We start from the raw sequence: 26,791 nt of genomic DNA on the forward strand, positions 1-26,791 counted from the left end.
ATTTGCCTAGCAAACCATGAAAATTATATATCATCCTGTTTAAAATGCATCATCACAATTTATTTTCCATGACTTTTTTTAATTTAACTTTAATTTTTCCTTGTAGACAAATAATGACCTGGCACAGCCGGTAAGTACATTTCTAATATGTTTGTCTTTCCACACAAATATTTTGTTTTTTACAGGAACTCTTGTGTTTCCCTTATAGAAATACAAACCATTCCTATGTAATGGCTGATGTCTATTCTCATTTCTGTTTTCACATCATTTCCATAATTCTTCTCTTCTTTGTTTGTTTCTTTACTTCCATTCTTCATAAAGTCTGACACATCAAAAAGTCTGTCATTATATAACCTGATCAATACTGGGAGCACGAATTATGAATCAGAAGAAGATTTAAACATACCTCAAAGTGAAATAGGTTCAGATGACTGGGGACTTCAGAGTAATGCAGTCAGATATAGGCAGGAAGAATATGATAATATTAACACTGAAGATTTACATGTCATTACTCATGAAGAGCAAGCAGAGTATAAATCTGACCAGTACATTGACCCAGACGCAAAAGAATCAGTTGAAGAAAGAGAAGATGAGAATTTAAATCAAGACATTGTTATGAGTGAGGATAGCCTAAATGAGAAAACTCAAAATGAAGAAGAGGTGAATGAAATGGATAAGGAGTGCAATGAAAGCAGCTTTCATGTATATGAAATGAGAGAGACAAGTGATATAAATATAAGCGGAACATCTAAAGAAGATCTTGAAGAAAAAAAATACATAGAACAAAAAATATATGAGGTAGACCACTTGGAATCTTCAAAAAAAGAAGTCCTCGAAGACATGGAAAATATAGAGGTAGAATATTCAGTAGAACAAGAATATATCATGGAACATAATAGTTGTACTTCAGAAAGTCACAAGGGTAATCATAACTTATATGATATGAGAGTGATAAAGGAACAGGATGCTACATTTTTAAAATCTTTTTCTTTGGAAACTAGATCAGATACCATAACACCTGAGGAAAAAAACTGTGAAAATCATTTAATTGGTTTATTTAATCAAAAAGTTGGTTTGGGGAATTCTGAGCAGCTTACTGAAACAAGAAATGCCAGTGAGCCTCAGATGGATAGTGGAGAGTTTTCTTATACTGAGATACAAAACAAGACAGAAAGTCTTTGTAAGAATGAAACATCCTCGACAGAAGATACTTATATTTTAGAGAACACTACTTATAATACCAAATACAATTCAGAGAGGCATGAGTCAATTCAGAACAGTGCCATCTTACATTTAGAATCAAATGAGGAAAATAATCCTGACAATATCAGGCAAAATCTTTCAGAGCAGAACAAATTACCTACATGTGATTCTAACACACCTAATAGTATGATTAACATTAATGTTGACATAGATACAGATGAGATATGGCCACCTAACTGGGAACCAACATGCACCACTGATTCATGGGGACAGTCTACTCTGTCAGATTGCCAAACAGATGAATTTTGGATTTCTGACCAGATGTCAGCAGAATTTGATATTTGGAATTCACATGAAAATGCTGATACAGATATTAATGTAAAATGTACATTAAAAACTACTGGCCATGAGATACAGGAAATACCCCAAATATCTTTGCCAATTTGTGAAACATATAGTAATATTCTTGAAATAAATCAGGAAGTTGATAGTTCCCAAGAGCTGTATTGTCAGGGAATGTTCCTAAATAACAGCATTGATAATTCCTCTAACACTAAAGACAATGAGGCCAACAGCTCAGATTTATCGGAAGATGAAATTGCTAACCGGAGATATGGATTTCTATACCAGGATATAGAGCCTGAGCAAGAAGAGGTATCTCTGCATTTCCCCAGTGCCTAGTATAGTCTAGATAGCACATAGCTTGTATATTTTTTTTCTTGATTCAGTGTTTTACTCCCTCTCCGTTTCTTATACTGTTTCCTTTCAAAGGTACTGTATGTTCAATAAAAACTTTAGAAATAGTTGTTTGCCCTTTAATAATGAATCAATCTAAAGTTGTCTTTCAGAAAAGTATATCTACATAAAGATATATATATATATAAAACTTGGCTGCCCCTATGTTTCTTTGAATTCCACATTCTGTTTTGGGTTTTTTTTCCAGCAGTATTGTCGTTTCCACTCTAGGAAGAGTTGTAAATTACAATAATGTTTAGCAATATATAGCTATTAAGTAGTAAATCCTTTATGGATTCATAGATTCCATTTTGCTTAGTTAGAAACTATTAGACACATACATTTTTTTTATTATCTGATATACTTTTCTGAACTTCCACTTTTTTGCAGCCTGAGCAGTAGCTTTACATTGAAGTTTATTATTTTCTTTTTAACTTTAATTCATATATTTTTTTTTCATTATTATTTCACACAGGCATCCGGCAGTGCGTTTAATGGATTCAAACAGGTAGGAAATATACTTAATATACTTACAATAACCTCTTAAGTACAGAGGCAATTGTCCAACATTTGAACCAAAGCAAAAACTAGAATCTGTGCTATCCATATGCTCTACTGTAATTTAAGGGTTTCTTCCATGTAGTCCTAAGAGCTTTCAACCCACTCTGGGAGGGTATATCCTAATGTTGTCAAGGCTTTAATGTAAAATATCAAATAATTAAACCGTAAACATATGTTAACAGTGCGTATAGATGCAAATTTTACACTGTTAGCTGACAATCAACTATTTTTTTTTTATATACATTCTTTCGACTGTTGGAACCAGTAACATACAATCTTTCTTAGTCCAGTGTGTGCAAATAATGGAACGCTAATGATCCCTTAAGCTGTTTCAGGCTTACAGTTGATAAACCAGCCTGAAAAGCCACGAATCCCTAGATCATAATTGTTGTGTTTCCATCAAAGTGCCAGGGGGATCCTGGACCTGCATCCATCCCATTAAGTATAATGCCAGAAGGTACCTATCATCTCCTGACCTCTAAATATAAATAGGAATATATAACTTTTTTTTCTAGTAAAAAAAAAATATATATATATATATATATATATATATATATATATATATATACAATAAAATAAAGAAATACAATATTATATTACATATGATCTATTCTGGCAGATATAGTTTATTTACAATTTATTTTATACAATAAAAAAAACAAAGAAAATAGTTTATTAGATATTTAATATTTTTAAAATAAACTAAATCTTCTACAATAAATGTCATTTTATCTATTTTGGCAGATTTAGTTTATTTTTTATTTATTTTATTTCTAGATTAAATGTATTATATATTAATGTATATATAAAATTATTTTTTTAAATATGTAAAGGGAAAATAATATTTATTTTGTTGATCTTTTTTTTATTAAAGACAATAAAAATACTTCATGCAAGAAGCAGATTGCAAGTTCTGAAACTACCAAAATAAGAGTATCACTTATTTTTTATTATCAAAAAGAAAAACAAAGAAAAATCAAATGGTTAGCTTTAGGTAAATTAGGTTTACCATGCAGGCTAGGCTTATTTTAGGTGTCTCCTAGAATGCAGACAATGACTAGGAAATTATCCCATGTGGTAAAAGACATGGAAGAGAGCATCTACAGGCAAAGCAAAATATAAAATGTGTTGTTAAAGTAGCATTACATGTACCTGATCCTGTGCTCCAGTATAAACCGATCAGATGGATGTACAAAATCCACCAAGTGCAACTTGAGCTCATGTTTTCTAAAACTCTGATTTGGACACGGTGGCCCTCTTGCTGACGTTACAATATTTAATATATGCATTGTTGATAATGATCAAAATACAAGACATAAGAGGAGTAGACTAAAATAACCCACTTTGTTCAAAAGGTGGAATGGGAAACCTGGTTCTGAATGTTGCCTGCTTCAAGTTTAGGGTATGGCTGCTACTTCTCAAGGGCACAGAGAAGGCCTCAATCTAGAAAGCTCAGGCACATTAAAGGATAGCTATCAGACCTCTCCCTCATTTGTAATTATATAAAGACTCTGGGCACATAATATTTTCAAAGTGCAGACTTTGAATTCCAAGTCACAGTGTCAATGTTTCAACCACACAATGCGGTCTTTGTTGAGTCTTGTTGATTTGATGTGTGTGCAGTCCCTTTTCTGGTGAATTGAATATCTCACGTATTTGCTGACCACCAGCTGAGTGTCCAGAAAGGTCACAGTCTGTTATCTAATAACAATTAGACAGTTTGCATGCATGGAACAGTTGTCAGGCATTGCATTCATCCAACATTTCAGTCAGACCGGAACCCTTGAGTAATTATTTTTAATAACTGAAAACGCATTGTGATAGATGCCAGATAGAAAGCAAGACTGAAGCCACCTTGGGGCCCTCAAAGCATTTTAGCACAAATTGTCAGATTTTAGTTGATTTGGTAGTGAATTTGAGGATACTGTTGGAATACATGTACATACGTGTGTGTGTATATATAAAGATCCAGCACACTAACCTATCCACTAAACAGCAACTTTATTGTTGACAGATTTTATTAGTTTTTTTTTTTTTTTTTAAACACCTTGTCTAGGCAAGAACAATGGGGGTTTAGTTACATTATATGATCATACATTGCATAAGCCTGCCACAACGTCAATGTACCCCATCTGTCCACTTTCAAGATGCTGTTTAGTGGTGAGGTGAGTGCGCTGGATCTAGTGTATTGTATTAATTGGCCCCCAGCAGCTCCCCATTTATGCATGTTCAGGTGAGTGCAGCCCCCTGGTTTCATATATATATATATATATATATATATATATATATATATATATACATATGTCTATAAACTATTAATTTATCATAGTATGATTTTTAGTGTAATCTGACTTGTATGTTTTTCCCCTTTTTTTCTATTTTTTTAAGCCTGACGCTTCCACATCCTTGTTTACAATACAGTCAGAGCAAGCTGCTGCTACTGAGGTAAAGGTGAGTCCCTTGCTTCTAAAATTTGTTTTTTAATAGATTAATGGAATGAGGTTACACAAAAGGTGTGGGAGATTGTCTTGCTATCCTTTTCTAAAATGTGTTAGGAAATGGTAAATATAATTTTTATTTTATATTGTAGGTGTGTCACTGTAAAATATAAAATAGACAAATGCCTTGCTAATGGGTATTTGTAATAGATCTGCTTCTACTGAAATGCTGAATGTAAAAAATATGTCTATATGTGGTCATGATGCCACATTGAGCCTTGCACGTTCCATTAGCATAGTGTGTATCTGTGTTCAAGAGTGGACATCATGTAAAATCTATACATTTGAAGCAGAAAAAAACCCACTAGACTAGAGTATCAGAGCACTGGCAAAAAATAAGAATTTTCAGATTTTTTTTTTAAACAAAGCACACTTTGTGCCAAATTTTACACACTATAAGTAGTTTAATTTACATCTGAAAGCAATCATCTATAATTTGTATCTTATATTGGATGGAACACACAACTCCCAATTCAGGTCATACAGTTAATATATTGATTGTGATGGCCAAGGAAGTGTCACGAAAATGCAAAAGCTCTCTTCATCTGATTTCTTTCTTTGTTTTTGTTTAGTACTACATTGGGTATTGTTCTTTATGCATGAGCTGAATGACTGCATGAGGATGTCCAGCGTAAAGCAAAACCCCATAGCATTGCAGCAATGCTTTCCTATGCTGTCCCTGCTCCTCCTACAAGGCATTTTCTACGTGAGTGGCTTTAGGTGGGCAAATGGGAAATTATCGTTTCCACTTCCTGTCCAGCCTCACACACTGGAGAAGTTGGGACTGACTTTTACACCCTATATAACTGTTCTTGCAGCTGAATAGACTATAAGGAACACTGGCCAAAATAGTATATTTAACTATAGAAGAACTATAGTTTATCCAGTTACAGTTTCCTGGGAAGGATTTTTTTTCCTTTTATTTCCTTTCATTTTGTGCTTTTATTACATGCTTTATATAACATGCTGTTATTACATGTTTGCCCATAATACTTTCTGATGTTTCTAATACCACGACGGTGAAAGATGTATATTTTCAATTATTGAAATTGAAAAAGAAAGAAATCGATTTAGACCTGCATGGTCTGTTTCTCTCGGACTATCACCGGGCCAAACAGATCCCGCGAGGATTTCGTGTGAGTAATATTCCCACCATAGGTCGCCTTAAGGCCCACGTTTGCAGAGACTGGACGGCCGTTCTAAATAAGTGTTCCCTGGACCTCATGTTGGTCATCATCAAAGATGTGAAGGATGATTTACAGAACATTTCCAATAAGATCTTAGAACTAGAAGATCAACATGCAATACTCTTGAGCTCACAAGAGGGTGTCACCCTGAAGCTGAAATTGGCAGAGGAAAGCCTGAAATATAAAAAACAATTGATAAAATTCAAGAGACAAAAACAAGAGAGAGTCCAGCAGGACTATAAAGAACACCAAGTGTATCGGTGGCTCTCAGGCGATAGACGCCCTAGACCAAGGCGCATGAGGAAACGTATTGTTAAGCCAAATATCAACCCTATTGATATCACATCAGGTGAATCTGGTTCCGAACAAGAAAATTCCCACACTCAAAAGTCGGACAATTTTTTAGCCCCAGGGATGTCACAAGATCAACAGGGCACGGTTACAAGGAGCAGAAACAAAAACGTAAACGAGGGAACACAAGGAGAGGCCGGAAAGGGCACCCACATTGGTCTCGGAGGGAAACCCCCGATACGACCTTGACTCCAGTATTCAACCTCTCAGATAGAACATTGACAGACCCGGAATTGGACATCTTAAGCAAAGGACTCTCTTTTATTCCTACCTCTCAGCCGAACAAATTCCAATGGCAGGTAGAAATGTTTAAATTTGGCAGAAACCTTCGGCTCAAAGAATTCTTTGGGAAAGATAATAGGCGACAACAACAGATCAATCCAACATCTAGATTTAAAATTAAAAGTTCATTTGACCCTCCGACAAGCCATCCTGCCATTAAGACCTTCCTTACATCTTTGAAGACAGACATGGACAGAGTCCTTAAAGAACATCGAGTTAAACATAGCAATCTTTCTAAAACCCAACATAAACTTATACAGGGTCTTTCCAGCGACCCATCTATTGTGTTGAGACCGGCGGACAAGGGAGGAGGGATCGTGCTTCTCAATTATAAGGATTATGCAACCGAAATCAATAGACAACTAGCAGATCGTAATACATATACTCCTTTGAAATATGATCCAACTATTGAAGTTATGCATAAGATTGAAGACACTCTCATCACCGGACTACGAGCAGGGTATATTGAGTTGGAACTATTCAATTTTTTGAAGAAGAGTGATCCCAGAACGCCAATTATATACACACTGCCAAAAATACATAAGAACTTGCAGTCTCCCCCTGGGCGCCCGATAGTCTCAGCTATTGACGGGGTCTTAGAACCGGTTGCAAAATACCTTGACTTCCTATTCAAAGAACCAGTGGAGCGTCTTCCAACATGTATAAAGGATACACAAGACTTGATTGGTAGATTAAAGAAAATTTAACATATTCCCACGGATCTGGTGCTGATCACATTAGACGTACAGAGTCTTTATACTGCCATCCCTCACGAGGGAGGCATAGATGCTATGCGACAAATACTATGTGAATCTCCTTTCTACAAGGGTCCCCCCATAGAATTCATCATGGAACTACTTATGCTTACTCTTCAACTCAACTACTTTAGATTTGAAACTCGGTGGTATATGCAATGTTCGGGAACATCGATGGGTGCAGCAATGGCGCCAATGTATGCGAATGCATACATGCATATATTTGAAAAAGAGTATATTCTCCATCCGTATAAAGAACAGATTGTACAGTATGTACGTTTCATTGACGATATTTTAATCCTCTGGAAGGGTTCTATCATGGAAGCCGAGCAGTTTGTGAAGGACATCAATGACTTGCCTTGTCCCATTAAAATCACGGCCAACATCAATGATAAAATTGTACAGTACTTGGATTTGGAGATTTTCATCGAGAAGGGCAGAATTGAATATCAACTATACTCGAAGCCCACAGATAGGAACACCATACTCCATTTCTCAAGTGCGCACCCAGCACACAGTAAAAGATCATTACCATATACCCAGTTTCTCCGGGTTTTTCGGAATAACTCTCTGACTGAACGAGTTGAGAATCAAGTTGAAATTATGTATAACAAATTCCTTACGAGGGGATACAATCGGCACACAATTGATACAGCGCTAAGCAAAGCACGTTTGGAAGTCGAGAATACCACGAGTACTCAGGCACCATTAAAAGCACCTAGATTGACTTTCCCAATGAAGTTCAATTCGGCTAGCACCAAATTAGCGCAATCTGTGAAGAGGAATTGGAATACCTTGACGGGAGATCCAACTTTACCAACTATTTTTACTCAAAAACCAATGCTTTGTTATAAAAGGGAGAGAAATTTGCGAGACTTGTTAGTCCGCACTGATCCGGAACAGAGTTATCTGCGCGATCAAAATAAATTCCTCAACCCAGGATGCTTCCGCTGTCTAGGATGTGTCACGTGTGGGCACTTGATTCCCACAAAATCATTTGTTCATCCACATACCCAGAAGAAATATCTGATTCGACATCGCATCTCGTGTAAAACCGACCATGTTATCTACAAGCTGTCATGCCCCTGTGGATTGAACTATGTGGGGAAAACGGATACACAACTTTGCGAAAGAATTAGGGGGCATCGTTCGAGTATACGTACAGCAATCAGAGATGGCCACACTGATAAACCAGTGGCACGTCACTTTCTCGAACAGAAACATCCGCTGACAACACTCAAGTGTATCGCCATTGACCATATTCCAGCGTCCAGGAGAGGAGGAAATCGATCCGTAGCATTACTACGTAAAGAGGTCTTTTGGATTCGAGAATTCAATACATTGGCACCGCTGGGTCTCAATGAAAAACTATCTTATATATCTTTCCTTTGATTGGATAAGCTCTCTTAAGTTATTTTTAATTATTAATTTCTTTGTACTTTATTTGGTTACGTATGCTCTGTGATGAGGCCAGATGGATTAATACATCGTTTTTTCAACTAGACCTCTTATAATTTAGTTCAGAGGCTGTTGGTTTCCTTATAATATAATCTATAACTGAAATGAAATTGGTAGAAGTGACTCTAAACTATGTTCTCGAGCTCCACACGGAAGTACAGAGGTTAATTATTTTATATACCGAGCGTGTGAAACACACTCAATTTATGTTTTATTCTCTTTATTATTTACATGTCACTTTGCAACCCCAGAACAGCGTATTGTTCCCGTTCTATAGTGTTTTATAAATGACACAGATTACACAGAGTAATATCTAGTACCAGCACATGTCACTTTAGAATAAATCACTAGTGTATCAAGTACATTAACACATGGCACTTTAAGTGGAGATTATTATTCACATTACTTATATATTTGTATATTCTCACCATATTTCAGTTGTCTTTTCTCACAAGGATGATACACAATATTAAATATCCATGTTTATGCATATTCAGCATGGATGACTGAGATACATATTTAGACCATGTGACTTGGTTCACTTATTTAACTACGGTCCCTTTAAAAGCATTTGATGACTGTATTATAGATTTGAGTTCACATTAGATATTATTTATTAGAGATCAGCACACACAGATCACATACTATCTCAAGTATGGTCACGTATTCACGATATGACTATTGAATAATTAGCACATATTGTTCGATAAGTTTAATTTGTATTCACGTAACCATGGTGACGGGCACGGCATTGTGTATACCCGGAAGTGTTCCGTACGGAGCTGCAACTTAGGGACTCTAAGTAACCTATGCAACCTTCCACACAGCAACATCAAAGTGGATACACGTTTGTTTGGTGCACCCTATCGATCTAACTGGGTACATAGCCGAGCTCTATTTTTCACTTCACGTTACTCAGCAGACATAGATCGCCGTTCGGCGATTTGTTGATATGTTGCCTTGGTGATGGGGTTAACACAGACACACCGGAAGGGGAAGTACTGATAATCACACTTGCGCACAGGGGAACAGACCACGCTAACACACAGGAGGTGGAGGTTAGGTAAGTTAAGTATTTCCTATTTAAACTGAATGTTGTAACATTGTATTTTGTGTCCTGATGAAAGTCCACAACGGTGGACTGAAACGTCGACCTACAGACATTTCGGAATAAAAGGTTTTTACTTTTTATTAATTACAAAAGTCCTTGAGTGCTGGCTTTTTTTTTGATACAGTATATATATATATATATATATATATATATATACACACATATGTCTATAAACTATTAATTTATCATAGTATGATTTTTAGTGTAATCTGACTTGTATGTTTTTCCCCTTTTTTTCTATTTTTTTAAGCCTGACGCTTCCACATCCTTGTTTACAATACAGTCAGAGCAAGCTGCTGCTACTGAGGTAAAGGTGAGTCCCTTGCTTCTAAAATTTGTTTTTTAATAGATTAATGGAATGAGGTTACACAAAAGGTGTGGGAGATTGTCTTGCTATCCTTTTCTAAAATGTGTTAGGAAATGGTAAATATAATTTTTATTTTATATTGTAGGTGTGTCACTGTAAAATATAAAATAGACAAATGCCTTGCTAATGGGTATTTGTAATAGATCTGCTTCTACTGAAATGCTGAATGTAAAAATTATGTCTATATGTGGTCATGATGCCACATTGAGCCTTGCACGTTCCATTAGCATAGTGTGTATCTGTGTTCAAGAGTGGACATCATGTAAAATCTATACATTTGAAGCAGAAAAAAAACCACTAGACTAGAGTATCAGAGCACTGGCAAAAAATAAGAATTTTCAGAATTTTTTTTTAAACAAAGTACACTTTGTGCCAAATTTTACACACTATAAGTAGTTTAATTTACATCTGAAAGCAATCATCTATAATTTGTATCTTATATTGGATGGAACACACAACTCCCAATTCAGGTCATACAGTTAATATATTGATTGTGATGGCCAAGGAAGTGTCACGAAAATGCAAAAGCTCTCTTCATCTGATTTCTTTCTTTGTTTTTGTTTAGTACTACATTGGGTATTGTTCTTTATGCATGAGCTGAATGACTGCATGAGGATGTCCAGCGTAAAGCAAAACCCCATAGCATTGCAGCAATGCTTTCCTATGCTGTCCCTGCTCCTCCTACAAGGCATTTTCTACGTGAGTGGCTTTAGGTGGGCAAATGGGAAATTATCGTTTCCACTTCCTGTCCAGCCTCACACACTGGAGAAGTTGGGACAGCACTGACTTTTACACCCTATATAACTGTTCTTGCAGCTGAATAGACTATAAGGAACACTGGCCAAAATAGTATATTTAACTATAGAAGAACTATAGTTTATCCAGTTACAGTTTCCTGGGAAGGATTTTTTTTTCCTTTTATTTCCTTTCATTTTGTGCTTTTATTACATGCTTTATATAACATGCTGTTATTACATGTTTGCCCATAATACTTTCTGATGTTTCTGTTGAGAGCATCACAGTTGCAGAACAAAAGAGGACACAATTACACTAGCAGTGCATTTGGAGACTCTATGGATGCATTCACTAAACTTCAGTGATTTAAAATCCAAACTGCAAAAGTTAGGCTAACATAGCTAAATCTGCTATAGTGACAGCTTGACATTTTAGCCTAAATGTTGCCTTTCAGCTTTGAACTCACACACATTTGGCATTTTGTGAATAAATCGATGTTTCATAACAAGTATTGACTCGTTGGTTTATAGATAAAGCAAATGGGTGGAGTCAAATCCCAGGGGCAGGATCACCACCTTAAAACGCCACCAGCCACCTGTGGCTATAGTCACAACAAGTGTTATAATAAAATATAAAAACACACATGCAAGTTTATGCCTTTTAAAAAGGGAGATATCACCTAAACAACCACTTTCCTGCAGTTAAAATATATAAACCACACTCCACTTAAATCTGTAATTATTAATAAACAAATTAATCGATGGATATTATGACCCTTGTCCCAATTTTGGGTAGTTTTAACATCCTAAAATACACAATCCGCTGCTTCCCCATTATACAGAGCAAGAAGCTAGCTACTATGAGCCAAGTAATCAATAAATCCAAAACAAAGGCATGCTTACTTTGCATCAGCAATACATCTTGTCAAAAGGTACAGCATCCAACAAAAATAGTGTTCTGGGCTGCTAATAAAGCTGCTGGGGGTGCTGCAGTTCATTACCTCTGTACGTTAAGTGTTTCATTCTAAAATCAAGCAAATACAATCTACATCGCCATGACCACTTCAAATGACGTAAGTGGTCATGTTTCCTGTGGAGCAACCCATTAATAAATTAATTTGTTACATACCTGCCTTGTTACATAAAAAAAATGCAATGACATTAATTACTTGGTGGTATTGTAGACACTGTCTATTTACTTACCGTAAGTCCAAATGGGGAAAACCATATGATTGCACATGGGACCATTTGCACAACAAAATTGGGACATTGTTCACACTATTTAACAAAGCTTGGATTGTGCATTTCTGGCTCTAAATAAGACTGAATCGTGTTTGGATTTCAGTCTGTTCAAATACTTCTGGATGGCTGAGATCTAAGCCCAGACTTTAAACATCCAAATTATTTTTCAGCAAGCAAACAATCTAAATATATATATATATATATATATTCACTTTTCATGTAAATCACTAAATGAAATATCAATCTAAAAGCAAATATATCTGCCACATTAAAAGAAAAGAAAAGATTTGCATTGAGAAGAATTGTTGCATGCCATTTCAAGACACTACAGTTACTAAAGTGAGAAATGTGGGGAATTCATAGTAGAATCAAAGAGAATTCAAAGGTCAAATTTCTAAGTCAGGTATGGTTCCAGCATGGCTACTTTGACTTTAATGGACACTATAGACTGCGTGTCTAAAGTGTCCATTAAGGCAAAGTAGCCATGCTGCAATTTCAGCTCATTAAAGTGGTCTGGGTGCAGTGTCCCAGTTCCCTTAACCCCTTAAGGACACATGACATGTGTGACATGTCATGATTCCCTTTTATTCCAGAAGTTTGGTCCTTAAGGGGTTAAAGGACCACTCTAGGCACCCAGACCACTTCAGCTTAATGAAGTGGTCTGGGTGCCAGGTCCAGCTAGGGTTAACTAATTGTTTTATAAACATAGCAGTTTCAGAGAAACTGCTATGTTTATCAATTAGTTAAGCCTTCCCCTTTTTCCTCTAGTGGCTGTCTCACTGACAGCCGCACGAGGCGCTTGCGTGATTCTCACTGTGAAAATCACAGTGAGAGCACGCAAGCGTCCATAGGAAAACATTATGAATGCTTTCCTATGTGACCGGCTGAATGCGCGAGGAGGAGAGCAGGAGGAGATCTCTCCGCCCAGCGCTGGAAAAAGGTAAGATTCAACCCCTTTCCCCTTTCCAGAGCCGGGCGGGAGGGGGTCCCTGAGGGTGGGGGCACCCTCAGGGCACTCTAGTGCCAGGAAAACGAGTATGCTTTCCTGGCACTAGAGTGGTCCTTTAACGCTGCAAAGGTAATTATTGCCATTTTAAAAAAAATAAACTTTACAGATGGGGAAGCTGTAGTGCCAGGGGTTTGTTTTACTGGCACGATAGTCACGAAAATCACTTTGAATTTTCATTTTAGTAAATAACCCTTCTAGAGTTTAATCTTGCACATACAGGGTTATTCACTCAAGTGAGAATTCAAAGTGACTTTAAAATCTATGGTCTAAATAGCCAAACGAGAAACATTCTCTAAATTAACCGTTATTCCAGTTCAGCTACTTTAACCTAACATTTGAAATTCACTGTGAATTCTCGCTTTAGTGAATATCCCTGAAGGGACCATATCAGTAACACATAACATTTAAACGTAGTTTATGTTTAGTGAACATTTTCTTTATCATGGCAAAACAAGGTGGACTCAGAGGTAGCTGCTCCTGTGGATACAAAGCCTGACGAGCCCCAGGAACTTTCTGATGTTTCTGTTGAGAGCACCACAGTTGCAGAACAAAATGAGGCGGCAGAGGACACAATGGTGAGTTCCATTACACACCATCTCATAAACTCATTTACTGCCATCTCATCAAATGCACCCTCCCATCTATTTCAATCAGCCTATGTCAGCGTCACAATACCATCCTCACCTCAAAAGTACAAAAATGATCTCTAAACAGTACTATTGTGTAGACTGAGAACTTAAGTGTTATAGTTATATGTATGTACTATGTATACAGTTATAATACATGTAATAGTTCTCTTTTGTAGTGATCGATCTCATAAATGTGAGTTCAAACTTGTATTATTATTATGTTATTATTTATATAGTGCCAACAAATTCCGCAGCGCTTTACAGTGGGTGGACGAACAAACAAGTAGTTGTAACCAGACAAGTTGGACACACAGGAACAGAGGGGTTGAGGGCCCTGCTCAATGAGCTTACATGCTAGAGGGAGTGGGGTAAAATGACACAAAAGGTAAGGATAGTATTAGACTAATGACAGTTACAAGAGAGGAATCAGTCGGGAGCTATTAACAGTTTAATTGATACGCTTTTATGAAGAAGTGGGTTTTTAATGATTTTTTGAAGTTGTGGAGACTGGGTGAGCATCTAATGGAGGAGGGAAGTGAGTTCCACAGGAACTGTACAGCCCTCAAAGTCTTGAAGGCGAGCATCAGAGGTGGGAGTACGGACAGACGATAGACGTAAGTTTTCAGCAGAGCGTAAGGGCATAGACGGGACATACTTGTGTATTAGAGAGGGTAGATAGGTGGGAGCAGCATTATGTAGAGATTTGAAAGCAAGAACCAGATTTTTAAATTGAGCCCTATATCTTACAGGAAGCCAATGTAGGGACTCACAGAAGGGTGAGGAGTGGGAGGTGCGGGTGGACAGGAAGATGAGCCTTGCCGCCGCATTCATTATGGACTGTAACGACGCAAGTTGGGAGCATGTAAGACCACTGAGAATCGTATTACAGTAGTCAAGGCGAGAAAGGACAGTGGAATGGACCTGCACCTTAGTTGCATCTGGCTTTAAGTAGGGTTGGATGCGTACAATGTTGTTGAGATGGAAGCGGCAGGATTTGGCGATAGACTGAACATGAGGCATGGAGGAGAGGTCGAAGTCAAAGAGAACACATAGGCAGCGAGCCTGCGTGGTGGAGCTGATGGTAGCACCGTTGACTTGGAGGGAGACAGACACAGGAGTAGTAACACTTCAGGGAGGAAACACCAGAATTTCAGTTTTGGTCAAGTTGAGTTTAAGGAAGTGGGCAGCCATCCAGTTAGAAATAGCAGAGAAGCAGTCAGAGACACTAGTCAAGAGGGACAGGGAGACATTAGGAGAGGGCAGATAGATTTGCGTGCCATCCGCATAATGAAATTGGAAGCCAAAGGAGCTAATGGGTTTACCAAGGGAGGCAGTATAGATAACAAACAGTAGGGGACCAAGGACTGAACCTTGAGGGGACACCAACAGAGAGGAGTTGGGGAGAAAAAGCAGAGCCAGACAAAAGAAACACTGAAAGAGCGCTGGGAGAGAGCAATATCTTGTAGACCAATATTGCGGAGGATGAGAAGAAGCTGTTGATGATCAACAGTGTCAAAAGCCGCAGAAAGGTCAAGGAGAATTTGGATAGAGTAGTGACCACGAGATTTTGCAGCGAGTAGATCATTGGATACTTTGGTCAGTGCCGTTTCCACAGAGTGCTTAGCGTGGAAACCGGACTGAAGCGTATCTAGCAGAGAGTTGGACTCGAGGAAGTCTGTCAATCTCGCATACACAACTTTGTCAAGGATCTTGGACGCAAAAGGCAGTATCGAAATAGGACGGTAGTTGGACGGGGAGTTAGGATCAAGGTTGGGCTTCTTTAGATTTGGGGTTACAGTTGCATGTTTGAAGGGCGATGGAAATATGCCAGAGGGGAGAGAGAGACACTGAGAATTTTAGTGAGAGGTAGAGAAAGAGAAGAAGACAGAGTATGAATTAGATGTGAGGGAATTGCATCTAGGGAGCAGGTGGTGGGGCGGGAGGACTGGAGCAGAGCAGAAGCCTCTTCCGCCGTAGCGGGTCCGAATGAACATAGAAGAGCAGAGGGAGTGAGGTTAGGGGAATTATTGTGAGGGGAAGAAGAAAGATGAGAGATCTCTTCCCTGAGCGTAGATATCTTGTCAGTGAAGTGAGTTGCAAAGTCTGAGGTGGTCAAGTTAGTAGGTGGAGAAGGAACAATAGGGCGAAGAAGAGAGTTAAATGTGTGAAAAAGTCTTTTGGGTTCGCGGGCGAGTGTGATTATGAGGGTACTGAAGTCATTTACTTTTGCAGAATAAAGAGCCAAGCTGTATGAGCGCAGCATAAATTTATAGTGGAGAAAGTCAGATGCACAGTGAGACTTTCTCCAACAGCGTTCAGCAGTTCTGGAGCATTTTTGGAGGTATCGAGTCAGCTTGGTGTGCCAAAGTTGCCATGATGTCTAGTGGATAGGGTGGAATTGTAGAAGGAGGTTGCAGAGCTATGACAGGTGAGATTTAAGATAGGTAAAAGAAAAGTTTGGAGATTAGTGGAGAAATGCTCTAGGTCAAGACATTGGAGGTTTCTGTGAGATTGATGTTCAGACAGTGGTGTCAATTCGGGTCTTGGGTATGCCGATGTCAAAAGTCAGCAGGAGGAGTCAAAGCATGGAAATAGACTATCAGGGCCTGATGCAGGGTAACCACACGCCCCCTGGTGTTGAGCACCAGCGTTTGTGCGGCCACATACCAGGGCCCTGATGCAGCAACGGATCCCAGGAGCTAGATGATAATATGCAGACCTCCCAGGATCTGGATAGGGAGGCACTGCAGCAGAAATGTATCCAGTACTAGAAACAAGGAAAGACTAGAAGAACCCAGGCACCAAACAATATTACAAGACTAGAAGAACTCAGAACCGGAGCAGGACAGAAAGCAGAACCCAGAACATGTACACAATACATGAGGGAAACATGAACAGGACATGGGCAGGGCAGGACAGGGCTGTACATGAACTGGGAATACAAGACAAATTAAAACAAGACAAGAGATACAAGGCAAAACAAGGAGACAGTGCTATATATACTATATAGTACTATATATGTAATAAACATTGGAGATTTAGACATACATAAACTGCCAAGATGCATGCAGTCAAACACTGTGCCAAAGTACTCCAAATACAGTGGGACCTAACTGCCTAGATATGCATGACTAAATAAACAACAATAAAACACACACCGTACTTACCTGCAAAGAAATGGGCAGAGGAAATGAGACCACTGCTTGCAGGAACAGACTGAAACAAAAAGGATTAATGGCAAAAGAATGGGTGTGGCAACAAAAAAAAACATTTAAAGGAATCCAGGAGACTGGGAATTCCATGAACGGAATAAAGGAATGAACCCAGCATAAATAAAACCAGACATAGAATAGAAAACCAGAAAAACCAAGAAAAACTAAACCAGCATTGTAAAAAGAGTACTGGATATCAGAAGCCAAGAAAGAAATGATCCGCAATAGGAGCAGGATGTGACCGGTACATTAAGGGGAGAGAAGGATGCCTACACCACCTCCTTACAGTTGAGTCTAGGAGTATGAGAGAATTGTAGCCCACCAAAACCTAAAGAGACAGGAGTAGCGCTATCAGAGGGGGACAGCCAGGTCTCTGTAAGTGCAAGTAGTGTGAGTGAGTTTGAGATGAAAAAGTTGTGTATGGCTGTTGATTTCAGATTGCTGCAGACGGAGCGGGCATTCCAGAGTGCTCACTGAATGTTTGTGAGGGTAAAGGGCAGGGTATTGTAATGACGTTTCTGGTTTTCAGAGTGTGTGCAGAGAATGTGAAGGGCCCTGGATTGGGAGAGACATCACCAGATTCTAGAAGCAGAAGGAGAGAAAGTGACAGGTGGTGTAAATGGGTTTTGTATGCATGGGGTCTAGGATGAGATCGATTGTAGGTAGGAGTGATAGAGTAGAAAAATGAGTGCAAGGCATAAGATGAGAGAAGGGGGAGTGTAGCAGAGAGAGGCATCAGTAAAAGTGGTTGGGGGGATGAGTGAAGTGGGTGTAAGGAGAGATTTTTATACTGACAGAGAAAATAAAGAGGAGGAGAAGACAGATCATTGCTAAACTGGGAAAAAGTAAATTGGAAATAACTGGAATATCAAGAATAGGTGAAGGTAGGGTAAAAGTTTTTTATGGGTTAAGAAAGTGCAGCAGTGTACTAATAAGAGGCAGTTTGTACACCTGTTACTTTTACTTATCTAAAATTTGGGTGTGACAGACAATCTAAATGTAATAATGAGCATGGGGTGGTGAGGGGAGGGCGGGTATCGGACTTTCTTACGGTAGTATTGGAGCTTGATAGTTTTGAAATCAATCTGTTGAATAAAGATATGTAAGGGTCAGATAGGCTTGCAATAAAGCTGAGGGAGGGGGATATGTATCTAGGCACAGAGATGAAGGGATGGTTATTCAAATAAAAACAAACGTATCAATAAAAGAAGGGAGGGATCAGAGGTCAGTCAAATATCAGAGGGGAAATAGAGGAATGCATATAGGTGAATACAACAATTCCATATAGGGCTAGAAAAACTACACTTTAGCATGACAGACAAGATATAAAGGCAAGAAAATATTCAATGCACACAAGATATATACAATAAATGTACAGGGTGGTTAAATTAAATATAAATGATGCTTACTCTGCAGGATAGAGTCTTAGTGTGGTCTTCCAGAAGGCTACCTTGCTTATTGCAAACGATCAGCTGATGGAGCACTGAGTTTTTTAAAGCAATATTGAGGCTTGAAAGTTTTGAAATCAGGCTAGCTTATTGCAGACTATCAGCTGATGGAGCACAGACTCGCTTACTATTATTATAGATAGCTTATGTTATAACGCAGTGGTAATTGTACTAAAGCAAAAGAAGGCTGGCAAGTGTCAAGTGGGCAATTGCTTCTCAGTACATAACGGGTTTGTGGGCAACAGACACAGTTCTATTTTTTGCTGATTAAAAACAGCTGGAGGTGGGAGGGAACATCTGTTGGCAGTGTAGGATCGGGCAATAATTGTGCAGGAATGTTGCTAGCACAGTCCTTGGGCTGTGGGCCCGTATCTTCAATGTGAGGGATGAGCCACTATGATGTTTCCTGGGAAACTTCTGTATCTGAAGCTGGACAGGCTGCCTGACTATGAGTCCCTGAAGGTGTTAGCTAGTGGCTGAGGGTAGACACAAGCTGTCTCTGTGAATGATACATCATGCCATGTAGCTCATACTGACAGAGGTTGCAGATATATAATTTCTTTACATACAATTACTTTGCTACTCCAGACATTTGCAATTTGAATGTGGGGTTCTTTTGACTGATGGATTGTGGGTAAATTAGCTTTGCAACTGAAATTAAACTTAAACTCTGATCATTACTTTAAACTAAAAAAATAATAAAACTAAAAAGGAAAAACTTAAAAGCAAGGGGAAATAGAGGGACATGAGAGGATGGATTTAAAAAGCATAACTGGCTAAGTTACAGTGTCAACAATCTAAGCACCTCTACAGGAAAACTATTATATGATTACATTCTGGATGGATTACTTTTTAATGTTCTAAAACACACTGCTTTTAGTTTTTATATAGTTTCCTACCTTTCTGTTGAGTAGTTTACACATTCACATATGATCTTTATGAAAAATGTACATACTGTTTGAATTATTTTAAACTTCTTTTTATACAAATAAAAGTGATGCAGTGGCATATAATGCTTTGTAATCTCTTGGAAAAAATTGTACTTGAAAATCAAAGATCATGATCATTAATTTTCTGCTCCTGGGTCACTTTATCAGGTGGTGGGTAGCTATGAATTTTCTAATATAATATATACATTGTCTGTCTGTATATAGTGAATGAAAACACAATTACAATGTATAAGTGTATAGTCAATGACTTTCTGTTTGTGTCCTTTTCCGTCTTCTGCTGTGACAGTAATCCCCCCTACACTGTTAACAACTGCAATATGCCTGCTTGTATTTTGAGCATCTGGTTCCGATGTCCCCATGGCCAATAATTAGGTACATCACAAATCCCTTCTTATAGACCAGGCATGTGCAATATCTGCTGAGACATGACATTTTTTTTTTACAATTTACTTATGACTTTGACATGATTAGTTGCTCTCAACAGCTTCTCCAGACTGCCACCAGGTGGTGGTGTGGAGGGGGTGAGGTGACCTGCAGCAAATGGAATTATTACAAAAAGGCAGCTAGCCGTTTTTTAACACACAAAACCTAGTGTAAGATTACTTTTTTATGAATGTTTCCAACTTAAAGGGACACTATAGTCACCTGAACAACTTTAGCTTAATGAAGCAGTTTTGGTGTATAGAACATGCCCCATGCAGCCTCACACCTCTCACTCCTCTGCCATTTAGGAGTTAAATACCTTTGTTTATTGACCCTAGTCACACCTCCCTGCATGTGACTTGCACAGCCTTCCATAAACACTTCCTGTAAAGAGAGCCCTATTTAGGCTTTCTTTATTGCAAGTTCTGTTTAATTAAGATTTTCTTATCCCCTGCTATGTTAATAGCTTGCTGGACCCTTCAAGAGCCTCCTGTATGTGATTAAAGTTCAATTTAGAGATTGAGATACAATTATTTAAGGTAAATTACATCTGTTTGAAAGTGAAACCAGTTGTTTTTTTCATGCAGGGTGTGTCATTAGGGGGTTAACTCCTAAATGACAGTGAATTGAGCAGTGAATGATCTATACACTAAAACTGCTTTATTTAGCTAAAGTAATTTAGGTGACTATCGCTCCATCATTACACATAAATTAATACATTCATTTATTGATAACATTGGTCTGTTTTCTAGCCCATTTAGATTACTGCAGCCCCCCTGCCGACACCAAATAAACAAGTAATTTACCTCTAATTTAGCAGTAAAAGGTTTCCTTGCCTTGTGCCACTTCCATTTCGCTCCTGGTGTCAGGCACATGAGCGACAAATTCACACTGCATCCACAATCTTCTCAAAGCAAGTGAAGAGCAACCTCTTGGCTTTCTAAATTGGTAGCCAGAAGGATACAACTCAAAGATGTATCTTGAAATCACCACTTTTAAAAAGTGTAAACAAGAAGGGTGGACTTTGTTAATCTTTAAAGCAGTTCCAAAAGATTATTTTTTAATTAAATTAGGGGCTTCCCTCATGGACCAGCCTTCACGGATTGCAGGAGAGGAGACAAAAAATGAATAATTCCCCCACCTCTGTTACACTCCTTGTGGTTTGTTACTTTACTAGATATTAAATACATCTTACTTAACCCATCATTTCTTTCCATCAAATCATTGAGTCATTTTTTTAGTTTGTTAACCTTTTTAAAATCCCAATCATCATGGTAAAGCTGACAAATGTATATTATACTGTTTCCTCCTTGTGAAGGAACACGTTGTTGAAGAAGAAGCTAAGGACACTAACCAGCCTGAGAACGAGGTCGCCGAGGTAGGTCCCATCTACCAATGATCAGATCAATTGGTATATTCCCATTTGATCTTTGCACAGGTTGTATATATTGTGTATATTAGAGCTTGAGCCATTGATGGTCTGCACAAATATGTTATCTAGACAAATGTGCGAATTTATTGGTCACTGCGTTGCAACATTGTTGTATCTTCTTACTTTCTCTATTTTGCACATTGTGTTATTGCTTCTTCAATAGGCATACTTTACCTACTACTTCATGTTAACAATGGAGGGCTGCAAAGATCTGGCACAGTCAGATCCTGCAATACAAATATTTCAGACAGAAAGTGAAACTTTCTCATTGCATCACCAGAAGCAGAGGTGCATAATTTGACTAAATGTGAATTCTCTGTTTTTCACAAACTGCTTAAAAATGGTTAGTAACTATTTATCTCTTTTAACCCCTTAAGGACCAAACTTCTGGAATAAAAGGGAATCATGACGTGTCACACATGTCATGTGTCCTTAAGGGGTTAATAAGCATTCTAAATTATTCAATATTGTTTGAAAAAAAAAATACCAAATGATACCCATACACGTTGAAGGCCGACTTCTGTAGAGCATTTGGAAAGTTTTTCTAACAGTGTTGAATCATTTGGAAAACGTATGAATGCAAGGCCATAGATAGATACTATTAGATGTTATTAGGGTGTGTGACATTTGATGGTGGTGACATGTTAACATGGCAGGGTGCTAATAAGCTTTCCAAATAATACAATACAATACTATTCTAAAAACATAACATGTGAATTTATCTACTGTTGTCACCATTAAAGTCTATGGGGATTTCTGTAGATAAATCGTTTGGAAAGTGTTTCTAGCAGTATTAATATTTTTTGTAATCTTAAGATTGAGACCTATGTCTATACTTCACTCATGCCCAATAAGACATCAAGCCCTGATCAACAAGATACACCTAAAGAAACATGTAGTAATACATGAAAACTAAACCGGTATGTAAGAAAAATATATGTTTTACTTTTGTTGAATTATATAAAAAAAAATATGATTCATATTTTTCCTACATATATCTCTATGATAAGTTTACAGTAGGGTCACCAGATCCAACCATGCTTCATGGACATACATATTGATTATAGATTTGATGGGCAGCACATAATTTTTTTTTTTTTAAATGTTGCAGGAAGGAAGTTGAGCAATCAATTAATTAATTAATGTGATATCCTGCAGCATATACTTTGTATATGCTTGCCCAACAACAAGTTGTATCTGTCCAAGAAAAAATAGTGGCAACCAGTTATCTAGAAGGATGCCACTATGGACAAGCCACCATGGTATTTGGATTTTGTTTATTTAAGTGATATTGCAATATCATGAAGAGGAAAATATTAACAAAATCAAGTTAAAAAAAAGTATATATTATATATTGTTTCAATTTAACTTTCTGAATGTACAAGTGAAGAGTTACTGCAGTACATGAAACTTTAAAGTTTGTAAAATCAGTAATAAAACATAAATTCATTAATATATGACATGGTTTTCATATTAAATTGTGTAATCAAGTACTGTGTTATTTGCATTTAAATGTGAAGCTGTAAAAGTGACAAGTATAAACATATGCTGAACAGTTGCAAGCTCTAGAGAAGATATAGGGATCAAATGTCATGTGAGTGCTTAGATAGATAGATCAACTGACCTATATTAATATTTTTTATATCGTAGATGGAACCTGAAGGCCAGATTGAAGTTGAAAGCACCACTGAGTCTGTAAAGAATGTTGTTGAACAGGAAAAAGATTCTGAAGTGGACGATTCGTTAGAGGTTGCTGTGGCTCAGAAAAGTGATGTACGTGATGTTGACCAGTCAAGATTGTTTTCCATTAATATCCAAGAGTATGCAAGTAAATGTTTGTGGAAAGGCATTTTTTGAAAAGCAGTGACCACAAATGTCCTTTATTGACATTCTAATTTAAATACATCTGTGTAAATGTGTATATTTTGTTGAAAACCACTGTGCATGTGTTATTCTTCTTCATTTGAAGCTGTGCCTTTTTAAATGTATTCCAGCCCCGTAATATTATAACAAATAAAAAATACTACACCAAACAATAGATAAATATAGACGTTCTCAGGACTGGAACAATCTAAAATACAAAGATAAAATATATAGTGCAGACGGTAAGCATATAAAAATAAGCCCCTATGTAGGATAAAACTCACAGGATGTAGAGCCGTCCCAGGCGCTATATTGTAGACTTGAGGGTGCGTAAACAGGCGAAGGCGACATCATTAAAGGAGAACAGGACAAAATAAGATAAAAGTATAACATAAATTTATTATAAAGAAATATATTTAAAAAGGACAATTAAGCAGTGATACTCGTAAGTATAAAAGGCATATAGCCTAAGAACACTGCAATAAGATTAAGAAGTCCCAAAATCCAACATGGAATAAACAAAAGTAAACAGCAGAAGCGTTTCAACTCCCGATGGAGTCCTCCTCAGTGCTGCAATGCTGTCTCCTTGGTCGCAATAAGTACCGTCTGTAACGATCTTCAAGCCGGTACAGCTGTGTGATTTCCTATTTCTGGCCTTCTATCCCCAGCGCGGCATATACACGTCATCATGCCGCCGCTCTTTAATATGGTAACCTGCTAACACCAACTTATGAAATGTGCTGATTTTTAAAAGGACAAACCCTAATGGATCTCATCATTTGTCCTATACTTAAGACCACACTATATATATATATATATATATATATATATATATATATATATAAATGGTTTGTTGTCCCACAAAGCAGAGTCCTGGACTTTCATGGCACCACGGCAATTCTTTTAAAAGAACATTTTTATAATTAGACTGACACTCTAGCTCGACTGACACTGTAGCTCTGCCCTGAGTCTAAGAAAGTCAGGCAGAAGAGTCCTTACTTTGTCTCTGTATATCTCTTGACTGGGTCGGAATTTCAGTGAAATTCTTCACCATAATGTCATTCTTAGGATTGAAGTGTTTATCTCATATATCATCAACCATAAACACAATATATAAGAACATTTTGGCCCACATTTACACTTTAACGGTAACCAGTAAATGAAAGTGCTTACTGGGTAATAGAGCTCAGCTAATGCTTCTCAGCCAACTAGCCAGCCCTGCACAACAGAGCTCAGCTCGATGGAGCATAAGGAAGCTCCTTGCAGGAGCTTTTGGTTTCAGGGGAGGCAGTGATCTGGGCTCCCGTTTGCCACTTACGACTTGGGAGGGGCTTCAGGTCACCATAATCGGAACAATATAACAAGCTGTAGTGATGTTGGTGCATAGAGTGACCATAATCTTCCAAAAAGCCTAACACTTTGCATTATAAACCATTGTTTATGTAAAAAAATGCATTTCAATATTAATGGTGTCTAGCATTTTCTAACACTACCAATGGTTGTTTCAAGCAGTTCACTTTCATATGTACTACACTCATGTTACATACCCTACAGGGACATATTATGCACTAGCTTTAGAAATCCAAACTTATCAAAGTTGTGCATGTGAACTTTGGGCACAACATGCCCAACGTTTTGTGAAGTTGGAGGATTAAGCTAATGCTGTGGAAAGCCTAATTCATTAAACTATTGCATGTGCAACTGCAGCAACTTTTAGAACTTTGAACGTTTTTCAAAGGTTTTCCCGTCAATTTTTTAATATATGTATATATTAACTGTATATTTATAAAATGATTTAAAACAATGTTCACTTCCAGACCTAGAGTGTCCATCAAAATATTACATTAAACCTCAAATCTAGCTAAATTATATCTACAAAATGTAACATTTAACACGTTCATTGACATGTCATTTATTTCGTTTATAATGGGCATTGATCATGACTGACCAAAATAAGAAAGGCATTAAAGCACTACAGAATCAAAGTTTTGATTCATGGTCATTGGTACCAGGCCAGATCTACTTGTTTTAGTTTGTGATAGCTAATTATTGTTTAATTTTCTTGTGACTGAAGGAAGCACCCTGCATACCATCAGTTGTAATAGAGCCAGCATCAAACCATGAGGAGGAAGATGAATATGAATACAGTGGAACTCCCGAAGTCCTAGATGCTGTAGAAGTTGCAAGCAATGCAGTTCAGGATTCATCCTTAGAACAAACTATGACAAGTAGCAGTGAGGTAGCTGACTCACTCACTACACCAGCAAGTGCTACATCCCAGGACACGCCACCTGGTTTCCTTTTTAAGGTATGTGCTTTCTTCTATTAAGATAGTTTTTGTCTAATATAATAAAACAATAAAGTTAATAAACACAGTATAAGTCACATACTGATTGCTCAAGTACACATTATAGAGCAATTTTTAGCTCGGTGATTTCAAAGCAGGACAATCACTAGGCATCTCTACCAAACATGCAGTAATTTCTCAGATTTTCCAGGACAGTATCAACAAATATTATGAATATCCTTCTGGGAACCAAGGAAAAAAATTGTCTTCCAATTTATTTTTTGTGACGAGCTGGGTTTCAGGAGGATATCATGGATTTGTGCATGCTAAACTGGTGAATAACTTGTACCTGAATCTTAGCAGAGCGGATATATGTAATTTCAGGGTTTCTACCTGTCCTCGTGTGTGAAGTCACATCCCGGCAAGTCTCATTTGTTTCAAGGGAAATAGGATACTTTGTAAACAAACATTTTATGTTTTTAACATTTAAAAATTGATATCAAAGAATTCACACTTTTAGTTTGGCACCGAAAAAAAATAAATTAGCAGACTATTAAAGGGGAGCAGACACTTCTCAGGATTTTTAATATTATGTTTACTTGTCTCCTATATATAACAAATATGTGTTTGTGTTGTCTGAAAACTAAAATGAAATCTAGTAATCCACATCTCTGTATTTACTCTCGTCTGAAACTGAGCTCTTGTGTTTTTAATATATAAAATAGCCATTGCACCGGTCAGAGCTTTGAGAGAAAAAAAAAACATTTTTTTACTATCTCTCCTCCTTCAATGCAATGTGTACCCTGGCTGTTTAAAAAAAAAAAAAACATTGCACACAAAAAAGGTTAACACAAGCTATGAAGGGTTTTCTATCGTTTATTTAATGATGCAATTTCCAGAGAAGTGTTATTTTCCATGTAACTGTCTAGCAAGGTCATGGTTTGGGGTGGGATGGAATGGATAAAATGTCTGACTTATTACTAAGGACCCAAAATACTTCAAGAACTTACCATATTGTTTCTGGTTTTGGTGAACATGAGTATATTCTATAAAT

General features: G+C 37.5%; 1 protein-coding gene across 2 annotated transcripts in view; it reads left to right on the plus strand.

Moving 5' to 3' along the window:
- Positions 1-26,791, plus strand: part of AMPH (amphiphysin) — a 207,156-nt gene that overhangs the window by 171,087 nt on the left and 9,278 nt on the right. Inside the window, exons 15-23 of one of the 2 annotated variants that reach the window (XM_063452081.1) lie at positions 107-130; positions 322-855; positions 2,414-2,446; positions 4,888-4,950; positions 10,392-10,454; positions 13,949-14,068; positions 21,474-21,533; positions 23,238-23,360; positions 25,525-25,758. In XM_063452081.1, the coding sequence (XP_063308151.1) occupies positions 107-130; positions 322-855; positions 2,414-2,446; positions 4,888-4,950; positions 10,392-10,454; positions 13,949-14,068; positions 21,474-21,533; positions 23,238-23,360; positions 25,525-25,758 (1,254 nt within the window). The remainder of the gene's footprint in view (positions 1-106; positions 131-321; positions 856-2,413; positions 2,447-4,887; positions 4,951-10,391; positions 10,455-13,948; positions 14,069-21,473; positions 21,534-23,237; positions 23,361-25,524; positions 25,759-26,791) is intronic. The other variant, XM_063452082.1, reaches the window with a different exon arrangement.

This window comes from Pelobates fuscus, chromosome 4 (genome assembly GCF_036172605.1).
Source record: "Pelobates fuscus isolate aPelFus1 chromosome 4, aPelFus1.pri, whole genome shotgun sequence".
NCBI classification, from domain to species: Eukaryota; Metazoa; Chordata; class Amphibia; order Anura; family Pelobatidae; genus Pelobates; species Pelobates fuscus.